Genomic DNA, 19,502 nt, shown 5'->3' on the forward strand with positions numbered 1-19,502 from the left:
TTCTCTTTACCTCTTTTCTCGCAATCTGATGGCTCCCTTTTTTATTTTTCTATACCTGATTTGACTAATTAATTCCCATTCTCAGTCGCTTCTCTTTTAGATTTCATTAGTTCCCCCTGTTCCAGGAATGCCAACCCCATGTCTCAAATCAGGAGCCAAACTCTTGAAAAATCAAGAGGTTTGGTATAAAGAGAGTTGCTATTTTTATCAAACATAAATACTGTAGACTGACAGTTGGTTTATAAACCTCATTAGCGGCTTATTAAATCTCTGCCTGGTCTAGAATAACTATACTACCCCGTTTGGGCATAACGCGGCACAATTTCAGGGATCAACGCCCTGCGTCCCAGGGATGCTTGAATAATGTCTGACCCAAGATTGAGTCAGGCCAGATTTCAGACCTCCAGAGTGGCTGACCCCTTGCATAGACTAATGAAGCTTCTAATGCCTGATTTTTGAACACCTCGCTGAAACTGCAATGATCAGACGTCAGGCTTGTTTCCACCAATGGGCCGTTGTCTCTTGGGAGTCAGTCTCTCCTCTTCCTGGGGTCTGTGGAAGGCCTCTCTTGGAAGGCTGAATAGTCTCCTTACCCCTGCTTTGGGGCTCTGAGTATTGGATTGGGAGGGGGTGTCTCCCTCTCTCACACTCTGTTTCTCTTTCCCACCCCACCCGATACCGTGTCACATTGAGTGGTACCCGACTGCTTGGTACCAGAGAATCCCAGCTCTTTGTGTGAACAAATCCGGGACTCCAAAGCCTCTTCTCTTCCTCAGGGCCTTTTACTTGCTCTGTACGGCGGAGGTCAAGTGTCTGGCATCTGTCAACAGATCATTTCTTCTGGCTCCAGCACAAACTTTATGACTACATGTTACTTCCTCATAATTCATGCATATATATCAGCACAATAGTGCAAAATATGTCATTGTGGGTAATCACTTCAGACTCCGCAAAGCAACCTGCTTCAGCAGGCCCCACTTCTGATTTTTTTTCTCCAGTCAGCTCTCCAAGAGTCCAGGCGCATGTGCGGGTGTGACCATTTGAGTGCACGTGGAGAAGGACTATTAATTCCGAGTTTTCAGACCCCTCTCACGAGATCATGGAAGAGGCTGAAATTGACTGAGTGTGACTCTCTTGATCTATCTGCGAGAGTTGGCATGTCTGCAGTTCACTCAGATTCGGATGTCCATTTGCCTCATTATCACCTCGCACTTGCAGCAAGCTACAAGCCAAAGCTTTGAGCTGATGGATGTGGAAAACGGTCTTAAAGGGGATAGGCTGTGAGATGCCCCACTTCAGCAAGATCCAGCCCTGCATTCCTGTTCAGACCCCCTCAATGCTCACTGTAGTCCTTTTAGACACACAGAATTTACACCATCTATTTCATACAGTGGAATGAGCAGCAGTTTTTGGTGGAACAAGAGCCATTGTATTTAACATTTCTGCTTGGGCGTTTGCAATCAATGGTCGACATGCACTTCTGCATTGCTGATGAGTTGTGTTTTGGCAAATATCAAAGGAAATGTAGCCCAGCAGTACTGCACTGATATGGAAGGTTGACGTTGCACTGTAGAGTTCTATTTAACATTTCCAGCAGGACTGCAAATGAATGAGAAACTTTTAACCTTCCACAGTGCATAGCTGCTAAATGACTATGTTTTGTTTCAAGCTGCCTGATCCCACACTGACTCTGCTCATTTCAAGAGTCCTTGTTAAAGCTGGTGGGAAGAGAGAAAACTTCGGCAAGACTTGAGTGGTTTTGGATGTGAAAGCAAAATTGAGAGAGAGAGAGAAGTATGCTGTGCTGAATAGTCACGTGACGTTATTGTGTTCTACTCTAAAACTGCCTGGCAGAATCAGCGTGTGTAGAATATGGATCTTTCGAAATAGGCCGTTACAGTCAGCAAGGCCATTCTTTTCTGATCCACTACACCTACCTTTCCAACCAGATCCCTCAGTCCCCTTTCTATGCTAAAATGTATCCAATTATCCACTAACCTGTTGCACAATCTGCTTTCATGGATTTTGTTGGTATCTTAGTCAACAGCTGTGTTACACCTTTGAGTGAACCTGTTCCTCCTGACTCTCCTGCTTAATCCCAAATGCCTCATTTTTAACTTGTGAAGAGTTCAAATGACAGGGACAACAGTGAACAGCTGTGTTGATAATCTTCGTATACATAGGATTAAGTTGCAATTCAATGCAATACAGTTCCCCTTTGAAGAAAAACTGAAATATAAATAGTGCCTTGACATCTGACAGTGAAGGGCCATGCTCATCCGGAATAGGCTTGATTCCTACGTAAAGCTACATTTGTGTTAGTATAAAGCCCCTCTTTTTAAAAAAAAACACAAATATAAACACCAAGTGGGATCACAAGCTGATGCCTAAGAACTGAGCAGGATAGTTGCTTTGCTAAAGATGACATTTAATTGAAAACTTAAGCGTGTCTTAAGACGCAGGAGCAGGCAACAAATGGAGCTCTTTTAAAATTCAGACTGATCATGTCTGATTTACGTCTGAGAAATTTCCAGACTGCTCAGTCAAAACTAGACAATCAGATCTACAACCAGACTGGTGGCAACTCCGAGAATTAATAGCATGTGCGATTGGCAAACACTTATTGTCCAGCACTCACTATAAAAACAGGTTCCCAAAGATAACAGTGTGGTAGGATAAAAAGGAATAAAAACAGAAAATACTGGAAATGCTCAGCAGATCTGACAACATCTTTGGAGAGAGGAACAAAGTTAATGGTTCAGGTTGATGAGCTTTCAGTGTTAACACTCTCTACAGCGCTCTCCAGAGATTGTGACTGCCATGCCCTGGGCATACACCTAATAGCTGTTTGGAAAAGAGCAATCTGGGACAAGATTGTGATCGTTTATTATCTTCCTAGCCTAGGGTAGCTGAGACCACCTGTGGAGTCCCTGCACCTATCTCAGCTGAGGTGGGAACTAAACATCAATTCTGGAGGAGTCGCAGGCTGTATAGTTTTCTGCCACACAGTCATTTCATTGATCCATTATCCATTGATCGGGGATGAAATGGTCTGGCCTCTCAATCGTCCGTTCTGAATTCCCCAATGCTGTTTTCATTGTCTTTATTCTCGATTTATTGTCTCAGTTTTGCTGTTCGCATTAACTCCTCTATTTTGCAGTGGTTTTTCTACTCTTCTGTTCCACTGTTGTCTTCATTGTATATTAATGCTTTAACCTTTGTAAAGCTCCTTTGATTTTCTGCCTATGATTTTGTTTTGCGAGTCTGTTTGTAGAGTTTGGTATTTAACCCTTTGATTTCCAAATGACTTTTTTTAAACATACGAACAGTCTTCACTTTTATTCATCATCAAAGATGACCATTGTAAACTCATGAGCTCGAAACATATATTGAAACAATTTTTAAATTGCCCATTCCTTGTAGCATAGTGTCTGGTTTGATGACCGGCTGTGCAAAGATGCTAATCTGCACCCATTGCTCCCCATATAGTGAGCTCCCAGGCTCAGCTGGTTCTGGGGGTGTTGCGCAGCTCATGGCAAACTGCTCCAAAACAAAGTTTCAGTGGTCAGGTGAAGACCTGAAAACAGGCCACCGCCTGATGTCTTGCTAATGAAATTGTCCTTTTGGTTGGTTGGGGGGGGGGGGGGGGGGGGAAATATTTTTGCAACCTTCAAAGGGTTAAGGTACAGTCTGTTTATAAGGGTGTTTATCAAGTCAATCCAATTTCACCTTTTGTGTTTAAAATACTGAGTGCGAGGTAAATTGACTGGGTATTTACTGGTGTTGCGCAGAGACTTCGGCAGAGCCCTCACTGCAAGCCACACAGATGAAGCTGAAGCGGGCCCGGCTAGCTGACGATCTGAATGAGAAGATTGCACAACGCCCTGGTCCCATGGAGCTAGTGGAGAAGAACATCCTTCCTGTGGACTCCAGCGTCAAAGAGGCCATCATAGGTAAAGATGGATCATCTGCTTTAGTAAATGTAGAGTATCTGTCAGCTGCTCTGCAAGGCAGCGGTGAAACACGGGAGTAACTTTTTTTTGTCCCCCTTCTCTTTTTCTTTCATGCTCACCAGCTGGGACCACACCAAAGTGGAAATTTTATCTGTCCAGAATTGGCTGATCTCAGACGATTGGTTTGTTGCGGTGTAGCAGCAACCATCAGCATCCCTGGCTTTTGGGGGAAAATCAACCAAGGTTTTTCGCTCCTCTCTCCTGTTGATTAAGTCCAGCTGGAATTAGGCACATTACCAAGCTCAGGCTGGGCTTAATGGTCCACACAGGCATTCGCTGTCAAGTTTCTTATGATCAGTGGTTGATTTGGCTAGGACTCCTCAGAAGGTGTTGACACTTTCTGGAGGAGGAGGGAGAAAATACTGGGATTGGGGGAGGTGGGGAAAGAAATGTATCTTCAGTGGAAGGCTGAGTGTCTGTTGGGTCATATATTTCACCACACTAGGATCTATAGGTTTCTCAAGTTTCAAACTCAACGCAGACGTTTTCACTTACCAGCCTCTTGCAGAAGCTCTCCTGGTGCATAAGTAACTCCTGTTCGGGTACAGTTCCACAAGCACGTTAGGTCCTCTTGTCACCTTGCCCAAATGGGGACTATACATTTGTGGACCCAGGTGGCAAGAGTAAGCGGATTATTCAACATGCGGTATCACAGTCGCATCTGATCCCATCTTTTCAGAACATGTAAAAATGTGCGCGCTCTGGCTGCTTATGGGATAATGATTCACAGCAGGAACCTGCCTGTTTTACTGGATTCCCCCCTCCTGTAGTCCAGTGATACTGAAGTCAATTGTGCTCTAATTGGTGCTACGACTAAAAGCAGCTAATCCAATGTAGCTTGGGCATCAAACTGTGACCATTAAATCTAAATCTGAAGCATCATGTCACATCCTGAATATCCGCGCACACACTGGGGAGACATGGTGAAAATCTATGTACTGAGTTTAAAACGTGAATGCATACATATAGGTCCAAGTGTGATCAGGTTCACTATCCAGTCAGGCTTACATTTAGAATATATTTATTCTCTCCTTTCCTTGCTCTTCCGCACCACCTCCTGAGAAATGGCAGTGATTCCTGGGAGCTCGGGCACCTCACCAAATCACCCATTATTGTGTGAAATTTGATGGTGAGCATTGGCAAAACATTTGTCCCTTTGGGAAGCAAGCCAGTTCCTGGTCTATTGATTTTACACAGGAACATGTCCAGTAGGGCTTGTCAGGAATATTGGAACAGGAAGAGACCACCCCGCCCCTCAAGTCTGTTCCACCATTCAATTAGGACATGGCTGTTCTATATCTTAACTTCATCTACCCGCCTTGTTTCTGTAACTTTTACCACCCTCACCTAACAAAAATCTGTCGGTCTCCGTTTAGAAATTTTCAATTGACCCTAGGCTTTTTGAGGAAGAAAGTTCCAGATTTCCACTACCCTTTTTGTGAAGTAGCTCCCCGAGACCGACCCTGAACCAAAAGCAGTTAGGACCGAGAACTTCAGTTGATTTTTCCTGCTCCCCAGGCTAATTGGGGCCCTGAGGGTTATTCTGTTGCCTGGACTAACCGTCCTGTTTGAGCTCAGTTAACTCAGGACAGACTAGGAATCCACAGTAAAGAAAATTATAACACAAAATCAATAAAATATCTGACCTGCAGTGGCCTATCTGGTGTCATGTCTAGTCCTGCTAATGTGTTTGGGTTCAAATTGTTTGAGTTTCTCCTTTTTCTGCACTCTGCTACTACATGGGAGTTTTGCTGGGTGCTTTCTGTTAACATGAACATCATGTCTCATAGATTGGTTGCAGCCTGTTCACTTTCCCATTGTATTGTCCAAATGACCACTGAATCATCATCAGTCTCAACAGGTGAATTGTGCCACACTTGTTTGGTCTTGGACATCCCATGTTGTCAACCACGACCACTTGATAACTTGCATCTATAAAATAATTAACCTCCAGCTGAAATGAGCTAAAGCTCTACAATGGAGAGATTTCATTGAGGTAAATAGGATATTAAATGGTATAGTGAATAAGTACTATAATATCAGAGTATGGAGACCAAGAAAATTAATTGGCTAAAAAAAATAACTGGGAAGGAGTTCAGAAGGTGAAAATTTATGGAGTAAAGTGCAAGATTAGACATTGAGACAAATACAGTTGGGCATTCAAATATAGCTGGATACTATAACAGAGTTAAGATAAGAGTGTTCAGCATCAATGGGCTTGTATTAACAGTTAAACCAGGATGTCTATATAGAGTGTACTGAATCTCCTGTCAGTCTAAGTTATTAAAATCGCATAAAGCTGTAGGTCCTCTGACATCATTTTCAAATAGCAGTGGGATCATAGGCCCACAACAGGAATTAAATAGTACACAATAGTGGATACCTCCCAGTGAGTTGTAGTTTTGTAATCTAGGGTTTAGATTGTAAACAACTTGGCTTAGTTTGTGATCTGAGCTCCAGTTTGGGTTGCTGCTTCTCAATTAACAGCGATGTTTGCTGTTGATGTGCACAATGGGTGGCGCAGTGGGTAGCACCGCAGCCTCACAGCTCCAGGGACCCAGGTTCGATTCTGGGTACTGCCTGTGTGGAGTTTGCAAGTTCTCCCTCTGTCTGCGTGGGTTTTCGCCGGGTGCTCCGGTTTCCTCCCACATCCAAAAGACTTGCAGGTGATAGGTAAATTGGCCGTTGTAAATTGCCCCTAGTGTAGGCAGGTGATAGGGAATATGGGATTACTGTAGGGTTAGTATAAATGGGTGGTTGTTGGTCGGCACAGACTCGGTGGGCTGAAGGGCCTGTTTCAGTGCTGTATCTCTCAAATATTTTGTGCATTTCAGAACCAAGCTACAGACTGACCATGTGGCACCTACCTGAAGACAAGAGCGTCCAACCTCTGACCCTGAGCTTGGGTAAACTGATCTCAAAGCTCAGGCACTTCAGTCCTATTTGCTCTTATATTTCCTCTGTGAACTTTGTGGACTGAGGATTTTAGCACTGCTGCCTCCTTGGTGGGTAAATCCAAAATCAGGATCCCAAGATCAGTTGGTGTCCTGTGAAAGGGTGACGAGCAGATTCAGTAGTAACTCAACAAAGAATTAGATGAATACTTGAAAAGGAAAAATTTGCTAAGGGAGAAAGAGTGGGGGCATGGGATTAATGAATATTTCCTTTCAAGTGCTAGAACAGGCATGATGGACCAAATGGCTACCTCTGTTGTATGATCGAAACCTCTTAGTCTTGTGATGACATGACCTGATCTGGAGTAGGGGAATTCTCCTGCAGTGACTGAAGGAACTGTTCTCCCCTTTGCCATGACGACTGTTTGTTTAAAATTAAACAATGAAAGTCTGCAAAAGTTTTTTTAAAATCTTGTTACCAATGCAGATTTTCACTTCTGAGTTCAGTTGACATCTAAAAGGTTCTCTTTAATTGGTTTAAAACCTGCAACGTGGCAAATCAGAAGGTCGTCCAGCACAGAAAGAGGCCTATCAGCCTATGCTGGCTCGTTGAAAGCGCTGTCCAATTAACTTCACTCCCCTGCTCTTTGCCTGCTCCCAAGTTACTCCCATCTCCCATTTTGTACTTGACTCTTGCAGAAATATTTGTTGACATCTTAACGTTTTACTTGATTACACCTGTTGCTTTGCTTTACTAATGTTAGGCTGACTTTCTGGAACGGGTTGTCATGTGGTGTATTTAATGTGGACCATTTAATGACATTGCTCACTGCTGACAGGAAATAAAAGGAATCCATCTATTGCTTCAGCCACTGCTGTCATTCTGAACTGCTTATAGGAGAGTGCATACTGCCAGAGACATTTTTGATTAACTGCATGCTGATTGCTAAATTGTCCTGTCGGGTCATTCTGGCACAGTATAGTGATATGATCTCATTGTTGTACCCCATTGTGCTCAGACGCCTGGCCTCCTGCAATACTATATTTAACACAAACGAGGTCCAGTATGACCTGGATTCAGGTCAGATGTTAATTCGCACATGCTTAGAGCAGAAAACAGCTCCTAGTGTAATGCCCATGTGGATGTTGCGTGATTCTATTTATAAACATCCTCAAACTGCGGTCATCTGTTTGTCAAAAGATTTTAACTTTGAGGGTCTGGGTGGAACAGTGGTTTAAACTTTTTGTTTTTACTGGCCATATACCATGAAGCCAAACTGACCAGAGATAAAGCTTAAGTGTTTGCATTGTTTTGCAAACATCTCCAGCTGCCCATGCTTACAGCTGCTAATGGCATTAACCCATCACTGATGAGGCAGTGCTGAGTTGGTCATTACCAAATCTCAAGGCTCTCAAAATTCAAATGACGGAAAGCAGTGGAAAGTCACCATGTTCGGCTGAGTATTAGGAGGAGCTTTTATTCTGCAGATGCCGATGCTATACCTGAATTTGGAGTGCTCCCATTTCAGCAAATCCCACGATAGGAAAGTGCTCCAACCCATAACATCCTTTGCGCTGCCAGCACCAGAACTCGCAAAGTATGTTTTGCAGAGTTTATTTTAGGTCGCACAGACTAACCTAGGCACTGGCAGATGATGCATCTGGCAAATATACCTGTGCAAAAGAAAGTAAGATCAGAGAGAATATGAAATATTCTATGATCGACCTTTCAGTCTAATATTGTTTACTAGGAATATAGAGTATTTACAGTTGTGTGGGTTGTGGACTCAGATTTTTAATGAGCATTGCTGTTTTATTGAGTTTTCAAAATTAGTCATAGAATCATTTACAGCACAGAAGGAGGCCATTCGGCCCATTGAGTTCATGCCGGCTCCCACAGAGCTATGCAGTCAGTCCTACTCCCTGGCTTGATCCCCGTAGCCCTGCCAGTCTGTTTTTCTCAAATGGCCATCCAACTCTCCCTTTCAAGTCATTGATAGTCTCTGCTTCCACCACCCTTGTGAGCAGCGAATTCCAGGTCATTACCACCCGCTTAAAAAGTGTTTTTTCCCTCTCTCATTCCTCCTACACCTTTTGCCCAAAACTTTCAGTCTGTGTCCCCGTAATCCGAGTATTATTTGTTTTTCCTTGTCTAACTTATCTAAGCCTGTCATAATCTTGTACACTTCTATTAAATCTCCCCTCAACTCCTTTATTCTCAGGAGAACAAACTCAACGTTTCCAACCTAACCTTGTAACTAAAATCCTCCATCCCTGGAACCATTCTGGTCAATCTCTTCTGCATCCTCTCAAGGACTCTCATATCCTTCCTGAAGTGTGGTGACCATAGTGGACACACTACTCTAGTTGGGCCTAACCAGAGCTTTATAAAGGTTCAGCATAACCTCTCTGCTTTTGTACTCAATGCCTCTATTTATGAAGCCCAAGATCCCATATGCTTTACTAACTACACTCTCAATATGGTCCTCCCACCTTCAAAGATCAATGCACATGCATCCCCTCTGTTCCTGCATACTGTTTAGAACTGTGCCATTAAGTATATTTTGCCCCTCTCTATTCCTTCTGCCAAAATGCATCACGTCACACTTGTCAGTATTGTCACGACTAAGGTGGGAGGAGTGCACTGTCTACTCTCCCTAGGGGACAACATATCTTTAAATGTTTACCCAGTTACTGATAGTCAATCACATACCCTACTCTTTATCCCAGCATAAAATACACCAACCAGGTTTCTTTAATAAACAACAAAATTATCAGTTTATTATAAAACAAGACTTGTGTCATAAAGAAACAAAGCATTAACACAGTGAAATATGAAAGTTCCCTTTTTAATTACCCAACACACACACGCACGTACACATACTGGTTACATAAAAAAAAAGAAACTCTCTCTCTGCAGAGATCTTTTACAAAACAAAAAAAAAATACTTTGGCCAAATACTTGTTAATTCCTGAAGAAAACGGATAAGATATGTTGTGTCCAAAAAATGGTAGTCTGGCTTCCGAGTACATGTAGACAGGTCGCTGGGATCTTTTCTGGAGCAGTTCTTTTCAGGTGACATCGAGTTAATTTGGCAGGTTTTCCAGGAGCTCCTCAGAACAATTGCGACATCAGGGGTTTTAGCTCCCATACTCTTGTACCACGGAGAATAGAGGAAGGAGGTAAGCTGGGTGTTTTGCTCTTGGCAGCTTGATCTCCAACTGCTTTCAAACACAGTCCCCACCCCAGCTGAACCAAAACAATATCTCAGAAACAAAACCAACTCCTGACCCTCCTAAATCATGACGTCACTTCTCTGTAAACATCTCCCCTAAGTCACCAAAGTTTCTGCTGTTTATTGAGCTTAAGACATGTGATATCCAGTAAAGGTTTGTTTTCAAACAAGACCTCCGTGACCCTTGTAAGAAAAAAAAATCTATGGAGTCTTTTCAGTTTTCCCAAATAAACCACTGTCCATAATTCTAAAATAAAAATGCTCAAAATTTTTTTTAACAAACATAAGCACTTTCATAACTATTAAATTCCATCTCCCACTTGTCTGACCATTCTGCTAGCCTATCTATGTCCTGTTGCTGGCAGTTCATATCATCCTCACTGCCGTGTCTCCAAGTTTGGCGTCATCATCAAATTGAGATTCTACTGTGTATTCCAAGATCCAAATCCTTTATATATAGCAAAAAAGCAGTGGTCCCAGCACTGACCCTTGGGGAACACCACGGTCAACCATCCTCCAGTCTGAAAAGTGACGATTTACTACGACCTGCTGTTTTCTGTCCTTAAGCCAAATTATTTTATCCATTTGGACACTGACCCTCTTATTCCATGAGGCTCGATTTTGTTGACCAACCTTTTATGTGGTACCTTAGAGAATACTTTCTTAAAATCCATATAAGCAACATCCACTGCATTCCCTGTCATCAACTTTCTCTGTTACTTCAACAAAATGTTCAATTAGATTAGTCAAGCATGGTCTGCCCTTTACAAATTCATGCTGGCTATTCTTAATTAACTCGAACCTTTCTAAGTGTCTGTTGATATTTTCCCTGATTATTGTTTCTAAAACCTTACCCACCACTGATAAACTAACTGGTCTGTAGTTGCTAGGACTGTCCTTGCACCTTTTCTTGAACAAAGTTGTCACATTTGCCACTTTCCAATCCTCTGGCACCTCACCCATATATAATGGAAAGATTGGAAGATTATGGCAAGCCCTTTTGTTGTCTCCATCCCTACTCCCTTTAGCACCTGGGATGCAAGCCACCCGGATCAGGTGACTTATCTACCCAAAACATAGCCAACCTTCTTAGTACCTCCTGGTTCTCAATTTTTATCCTATCCGTTGTCTCTACTTTGTCAGCCTCCATTTCCTTAGTGAGGACTGATACAAAGTACTCATTAAGTATATTAGCCTTGCCCTGTGCCTTTTAAGCATATATTTTCCTCTCTATCCCTAATAGGCCCACTCCTCCTCTTGCTTCTGGCTTAATATTTACATGCCGGGAGAAGGCCATTGGGTTTCCTTCTCGGTTAACTGCTGTTCTATTTTTATATTATCTCTTTGCCAGTCGTATTTTCCTCCTCTTCTCCCCTCTCAGCTTATTGTTGGCTCTCATTTGATGAGTTCACCTGACATGCATCATGCAGCTTTTTTTTTTTTGTTTATTCATCTCCATCTTCCTCGTTAAGCAAGGAGCCCTATTCGTGGTTCCCCTACCTTTCACCCTTGTTGGAATGTTCCTAGCCTGTACCTGAAACATCGCTTCCTTAAAGATAGGGCACTTTCTGCCAGTCTTTGCTTCCATTCTACCCTGGTTAGATCCCTTCTCATCACGTTGAAATTAACCCTCTTCCAATCTTAGACATTCTACCTTATTTTGTTCCTTGCTTTTCTGCATTACTAGTCTAAATCTTATGATCACTCAATTCTAGCGTTACAGATGAATAGGGATGTATTTGTGGTGTTTGAGCATTTCCGCACACTCCGGCCTTCTGTTGGTGGATGTCACTTTTGTGTTCGGCCGGTTGGAGAAGCTATTCGTAGACTGTGGTTGGTTGGTCTTATCTGACTTCAGCTTTTAGCCCAGCACAGTCCCTACACAACAACTGGACAATTTAAGTAATGGAGGCTGATCATATTTAGTCTGGTCTGGTGGCTGTTTTGTTGAAAATTCTGATGGCGGGTCACAGACCTGAAACGTTAACTCTGTTTCTCTCCGCACAGATGCTGCCAGACCTGCTGAGTATTTCCATCAATTTTGTATGTTGGAGTGTGCACAGGTCTCCATGCAGTGAATTGCAGGTCAGAAAGTCAGACTTTTTCATGAAGCGGGAGGAAACTCTGAGGCACAATTACCATGGATCAACCTCTGTTTGTGCCAGGAGCTGCACTGGACAGATGCTGGAGCATAGATCATACACTATGATGATGCAGGCAGACTAATGGGAAACAAACTGAATTAAAGGAGTTACCTAAAAGCTTTGATGCTTCTAGCAGTTTCTGAAGCAATATATAGCTCATGTTGGATTGTACTTTAAGCCACTTGAATGGACTGATTGAATCAGGAGGCTCTTATTGCATGGCCAAGCACTCTTTGATTTCTTAAGTAGCATTGGTTGGAATGAGAACTGATCGTTAATGCATCCCGAAAGAAACTTGTTTAATCTCTCTGCCAAATTGTTAATGCATGTCATTGCGATTTCTCCCACAGATAATCATGTGCCGTACTCTGCGTTAGCAGACAACTCATCGTTTGACGAAGACAGCAGTGATGCCCTTTCACCAGAGCAGCCAGGAAGTCAGGAGTCACTAGGGTCATTGCCATCCCCCACAGAAACCAGAGCTGCTGATTTGCACCATCTCTTCCCCGCTTCTTCAACCCAGGTATCAGCCTTTCATTTTCAACCAACTTCCTGAACTCATTTTCATGTGGAAAGTCAGATGGTCATCTTTGATTTCAAATAGTGCATTCCTCTTGTCTTGGGGTAAATCTGCTATCCCTTCTTCATAGAATGTGTTATTTGTCAGGACATTGTTCCCTGGCAGTGCCAAATAACACAAATAAAAGTTAAGCTGAGTTTTAAATATTCCAGCTTTTTAACATTCACAGAATCACAGACTCGTTACAGTGGAGAAGAAGGCCATTTGACCCATCGTGTCTGTACCGGCTCTCTGAAAGAGCAATTCCCTCAGTTCCATTCCCCCGCCTTCTACCCGTAACCCTGCACATTCTTCCTTTTCATATAACTGTCTAATTCCCTTTTGAATGCTTCAATTGAACCTGCCTCCACCACGTTCTCAGGCAGTGCATTCCAGATCTTAACCACTCGCTGCGTGAAAAAGTTTTTCCTCATGTCACTTTTGCTTCTCTTACCAAATACTTTAAATCTGTGCCCTCTTGTTCTCTATCCTTTCATGAGTGGGAACAGTTTCTCTCTATCTACTCTGTCAGACCCCTCATGATTTTGAATACCTCTATCAAATTGCCTCTCAGTCTTCTCTTCTCCAAGGAAAACAGTCCTAATTTTTCCAATCTATCTTCATAGCTGAAATTCCTCATCCCTGGAACCATTCTCGTGAATCTTTTCTGTGCTCTCTGCAATGCCCTCACGTCTTTCCTAAAGTGCGGCGCCTGGAACCGGACGCAATATTCTGGCTGAGGCCAAACTAGTGTCTTATACAAGTCCAACATAACTTCCTTGCTCTTGTACTTTTTGCCCCTATTAATAAAGCCCAGGATACTGTATGCTTTATTAACTGCTCTCTCAACCGGTCCTGCCACCTTCAATGACTTATGCACATATACACCTAGGTCCCTCTGCTCCTGCACCCCCTTTAGAATTGTACCCTTTATTCTATATTGTCTCTCTGTTCTTCCTACCAAAATGAATCACTTCACATTTCTCTGCATTGACCTTCATCTGCCACCTGTCTACCCATTCCACCAACTTGTCTATGTCCTTTTGAAGTTCTACACTATCCTCCTCACAGTTCACAATGCTTCCAAGTTTTGTATCATCTGCAAACTTTGAAATTGTGCCCTGTACTCAAGATCTAGGTCATTAATATATAACATTAATGATTTGCCTTTCCTAGTCAGAGGTTGCAACATCCACCAGACAGAAGGATGGTGTGGGGGAGGCTCCAAAGCAGTACTGCACTTATTCCACTCACCTCTCCCTGTGTAAGATTCCATGGACTGACAAGTTGCTGATATCTTTCCTCTAAATGGCCTTTCTTGGGTGCATTGCATATTGGCGCACTATTCAACTGTGGCCAGTGTCACTGCCTCTAAATTTTTTGCTTTCATGGTTGAGATGAACTTTCCTGCTGAAACTTGTTTTTAAACATTTGGCTTGAGGCAGGCTCATGCTTCCTGGGTGGCTAATGTCAAAAGCTACCTCCCTCCCTCGCTCATTCGCTTCTACGTTTGAAGCCTGCAGTAGCTCAGTTAGATCTGCAGAGGAGGCAATTCTGATGGCAGGTTATGGAGACCCACACAAAGAGTAGGTCTGTACTGCTGCCGGGACAAGGTCACTGACATTCCAGAATACTTACCAACTGTAAGAGCCATGTATTGGCAGCTGCCTGCACTGCGGTAATATAAAAATAACCTTGTAGAGATGTGGTTAAAACTTAAGAGCGAGAGATGTTTGTAACAGCTGAACATCACTGCCTTACGGTGATCAATAATTAATCATTTTCTGCCATAACAACACGAAAGCAAAATATTGCAGATGCTGGAAATACTCAGATCTGGCAGCACCAGTGGAGAGAGAAACAGTTAACGTTCTATGACCTTTCATGAGATCATTTTTCTGCTGTTGTACACAAGCAACTGGGTTTTGATCCAGCCTAGACTGAGTCAGAAGGCTGTGGGTTCACATCCCACTCCAGGGACTTGGGCATAAAATCTAGGCTGATACTGTTGGAGGTCTTGCCTTTTAGATGAGACAGTAAACTGAGGCCCCTCCTGCTCCCTCTCGGGTGGATGTATTTCGAAGAATAACGGGAGTTCTCCCCAGAGACCAGCCTAATATTTATCCCTCCACCAACATTACTAAAAGTATCTGGTCATTAGCTCATTGCTGTTTATGGGAGTTTGCTGTGTGCAAATTGGCTGCCGAATTTCCTACATTACAACAATGACTGCACTTCAAAAAGTACTTCATTGACTATAAAGCACTTGGGACGTCGTGAGGTTATGAAAGGTGCTATATAAATGCAGGTTATTTCTTTCTGTTAGACTGAAGGATGAAAGTATCCTCCCCTAGATGTAACGATCATATTTGAAATGAGTGTGAAGTCGCTGTCTAGTTCCTTATGGATGTGGATCCACCGTAGAAAACTGCCCTTAAATCAGCATCACTTGGCACTCTGATTACGAGAAGAGCAAAGGATGGCTGTTAAGTAGAAAAGTGTTGCATTGGTCTAGTGGAGTTCCTCTTCAGAGCTTGGGGTTGAGGCAGTGCAAAGGTGCGAGTCTGCACTTAACTACGGTTTCCTTGACCTGGCAACGCAGGTTCTGGGTGTATCAGGTGTTCCAGGGCTGAGCATTCCCTTTGAGTGCAATAACGCATGTGTTACCTAATCACTACTTACAAATAATCATTGTGTTCAATGCAATCATTGCCCAGTGAATGGAATGTTCTTAAACCAGGTAAATGGCTTCATTGTGACCTCCTGCTAACATGGAATCAGACACTCCATTTCACAATGTGCTCTGCTTTCTTCCTGGTTTCCACTGATAGATAAAAGGCAGCTGTATGCTATAGATTGCATTTGAGTTCTTCAGCAATGCCTCTTTCTCGTATCTATCTGCCATATGCCATTCTAAGGTAGGAAAGGAAAGCAATCAGCTGCTCCCATTCACTCTACGAGTGTTGCTGTAGAACTAGATTGCTAAGAGATGCATGTGACCAGCGCAGAGTGGTTTGATCCCGAAGGTACCAGATCACCGCTCAGAAAAAAGATTGTTTTTGTGGAGCCAATAATTAAGATCCATTTTCTATCATGGTAGATTGGACCTGTACACATTGGCACTGTGTCCACTTGTTGGCTGCCTCTTGTATTGCTGACAATGGGGAAAATAAATTAGGGCTGCTGAGGGTCTAAGCAAGAAGTCAGTACAAGCTACTGGAATGTAATAACACTGCAAACATTTTTAAAACATTACATATTGTTAGTACCACAGTGTGCTGTGCTAGTAGGGTGTTAGTGCTCAAGAAAGGGCTTTGCTTCAGGGAGTTAGTTAATTTTGGAGGTTAAGTATACATTCCACATCCATACTTCCTTGCAATCTGTTTTGGAACAAGAGTCATTTGGCCCTTCAGAAGGGAATCTCGTTGGGTTGTCAGATCCATAATAGGGCAAAAAATATTGCATTAAGAAACAAACTCTTGGTCAAAAAATGTATTGACATTTCTCTATATTTAGCAACTTTTTGTAAGCTGGATTGGGAGTGATGTTTTGCTGCCTTTTTTATAGTTGCCTTGTTCTCTTGCAGTATCTTATATCGTTGCCAACTGGGACAGAATTGAGCAAGTTAAAGGCAGCGTCTGACCAACAGATGGCAAAATTGGCAAATGGTGTGCCATCTCCAACTGCCAAACCCATGCCAACACTCATTAAAGTAAGCAAATCTTGAAAAACACAAATACAATGGGATCATGTGGTGATGTTTTGCATCCTAACAAACTGTGGTCAGAATTCTTGACTTGTGCAGAACAGATAGGTTGACCAGACGCTGACTCTTATTTACATGAAATTGTGTGGTCCAAAATCTTTATTTACTACTTTGTTTCCTTGCCAAGTTTCTCCCCTCCTGTTCTGCCCTATAGGGAGGTGGCTCCCAGCTGATTTCTGAGTGCTAGTTGATGTCCTCTGCCAGCTATCCGTTACTCCATGAAGAGTGAGTTTGGGATATTATCTTGCTCAGACTTCAGAAACGCAATGTGTTGGAAGAAGCAGAGATGCTGGATACCCGAGGCAGCTATTTGTTCCCAGGCGGTTGAATCAATCTGGTCCTATCCTTACCCCTCTCAATCTCGTTTCTGGTCAGGGGATAGCAGTGAGCATCCTGGCAGAGTTGTCCCCACCCTCACCCAGCAGAGCTGCATTCAGTCATGGTGCCCCTACCTAGTTGAGGGAAACACACTCTGCAGGCATGGGATTGAACCTCAATCACTCCTGGTGTGTATGGCTCAGCTGCATGTTGGGTAAACTCACTTAACGATTTGGAGGAAGCTCCATCTAGTTATATTTTTAAAAAAATCTATTTGAGCTACGCCATGGCCCAGTGTAAGTAATCATCATTCAGTGACCAAAAAACTGGCTTAAGTAATTGGTCAAACTTTTCTTTCTAAAGTAATTTTTTAGTCTGGTGAATGATGGAGAAAATTTTGCTTCTGAATGTTGATCGGTTTTTAAGATTTATTTCAAGTCAATTAGTAGATAATCACTTCGCATTTCAAATCTTTACTTAATATAATGTCAAGCTCAGCAGAAACTGTGACAAACTCTCCTGACACTGGCAGATATTTTTGACAGTAGTTATGAACCCAGAAGCTCACCGATAGCACATGCCACCCGCAGAAAGCGTGTATACAATTGATCAAGGTTGGGGGCTGTAAGATGAGTTGCTGTAGTTCCCAAAAGCTTTAGCAGTTCAGTGCTTATTTCTTTCCAATATTTCGGCTTATTTCTAGCATCAGGCTTTCATATAATTTGCTTCCAGGGATTGTTACCAGACCTCCCCTCTTGTCTGTCTCCTGGCTTTACACCACCTTGTGTCCTTATGCCCCGCATGCCCTTTTAATATCTTTTCGCTGATTGAGGTGATCTTTGTATAGCATTCAACCATTTCTCATCTCTTTCCTGCTTGTTAATTAACCTGTTTACAAGCTATTAAATCTGTCTCTTTTGTGATGGGGTCAGTTTTTCTGCCTTTTGATTTTACTGCTGCCTCAGTTTGCTGTTGCGGCTCACTTCTGTTCTATTACCAGATCTAGTGCAGGATGTACTCCTGAGACGTTAATTGTGTCTTCTCTCATTAGGTGCTGACTGATCCCTTGTATATTTGCAGCATTTTCTGTCTTTTCTTGGGACTAGGTGATATAGTCTAAAAATTGGAGCCAGTATATGCCAAGTTTGCTGATCTTACTGTGTTAGGTGTGCTCCAGAGGGGGATGGGAGAGATTTGCCAGGATTCCTGCTGCTGATCACAGTCCAGTGATCCCACTTGGAAACCAGGCTCCTCCATAGACTTTGAGTGAAAATGGGATCTGCTTGGCTTTCAGGGCCACTGTAGCCAAACACCCTCTTGCCACTCATTAATCATGCTCACTCATTAAGAATGACCACTTGGCCAGGGTGTACCAGAAGGTGATCAGTGTTGGCAGCACTGTCGACATCTTCAGGACAGGTCAAGATTGGCAGAAAGAGAGGGGAGAACAAAGTGGGTAATTCCAAAGTGATAGGGTGGAAAACATGCTTGAGTGTGGATTATTATTTCTTTAGACTGATAGGTCAATCACCAACCCCACCCTGTCCATTTCCAGAGTTGACTCTTTGCCTTTGTCAGCTTATATTGGATGGATTAATCTGTATTAATATGCGAGTGATATGCAATTGTTGAAATGTTATACCAGTAGAATCCTCCTACGAGAAGTTTTAATTTGGGAGTGATTGGGTCACATGGACCTGCTGGACATGCCCCCTTTTTTGTTTGTTTCAATCTAATTCTAGGTTTGGGTTGTAGTTGGAGTGTTTGTCATTTTAAAAAGCAGTGTTGTGATTCTATCAATTGTGCCGTGTAAATCTTACCACCTCCTTGAGTATTCAAGGAGAACTTAGATTCTATTTCGTGACCCTCCCCTCTACTCCCCCCCTCCCCCCACCCCCCCAAAAACCCCATTTGCAGCAAAGCCAGCCCAAGACGGCACGTGACAAGAACCAGCGGAGCAAGAAGCTGAAGGAGCCAAAATCCCGAGTGAAGAAGCTGAAATACCACCAGTACGTCCCACCTGACCAGAAACTCGACAAGGCCACACTGCCTCTGGACACGGCCTATTCCAAACTACTCCAGCAGCAGCAGCTCTTCCTCCAGCTCAGATACTGTGTCAGCAGCAGCACTACAACTATCAGACCATCCTCCCTGCACCTCCAAAGTAAGAACCCAGCCTGTCTGAGTTGCTTAAATGCAGCAGTTTATCAGCTTGAAGATTTCTGACATCCGTGGCATTCTGAAAGCAGCAAGCGATGTGATTTTGAGCCTTAGAGGGCAGCAAGGATTGAGGCCTATTTCTCAGCCTGTGCTGAGTTTGCTGATCTCATCCAGGGCATCAATTGAACCTCATCGCTGTTGCCTTCAGGAGGGGGAGAAAGAGAGTCAGGCTTCCTGCTTCTGATTGCTGAAGTGTTGCACCTCCCTGTATGTATGTGTGTGTGTGCAAGCCGGACAGGATAGGGCACTGTTGCGGGGCCTTCCACAGCCCGTTAGCATGGCAACACTTCCTGGGTTGCTCGTGATGAATGACTGAAGTGGGTACTAGAGGGCTACTAGTCCACAGGGAACT

At 43.2% G+C, this 19,502-nt stretch overlaps 1 protein-coding gene across 1 annotated transcript in view; it reads left to right on the forward strand.

The window, feature by feature from the left end:
- LOC137353321 (myocardin-related transcription factor A-like) overlaps positions 1-19,502 on the forward strand; it is a 179,388-nt gene that overhangs the window by 130,204 nt on the left and 29,682 nt on the right. Inside the window, 5 exon segments of the mRNA XM_068019461.1 lie at positions 3,792-3,953; positions 12,638-12,810; positions 16,433-16,558; positions 18,848-19,031; positions 19,034-19,094. Of these exon segments, the coding sequence (XP_067875562.1) occupies positions 3,792-3,953; positions 12,638-12,810; positions 16,433-16,558; positions 18,848-19,031; positions 19,034-19,094 (706 nt within the window).

Source organism: Heterodontus francisci, chromosome 41 (assembly GCF_036365525.1).
Source record: "Heterodontus francisci isolate sHetFra1 chromosome 41, sHetFra1.hap1, whole genome shotgun sequence".
Taxonomy (NCBI): domain Eukaryota; kingdom Metazoa; phylum Chordata; class Chondrichthyes; order Heterodontiformes; family Heterodontidae; genus Heterodontus; species Heterodontus francisci.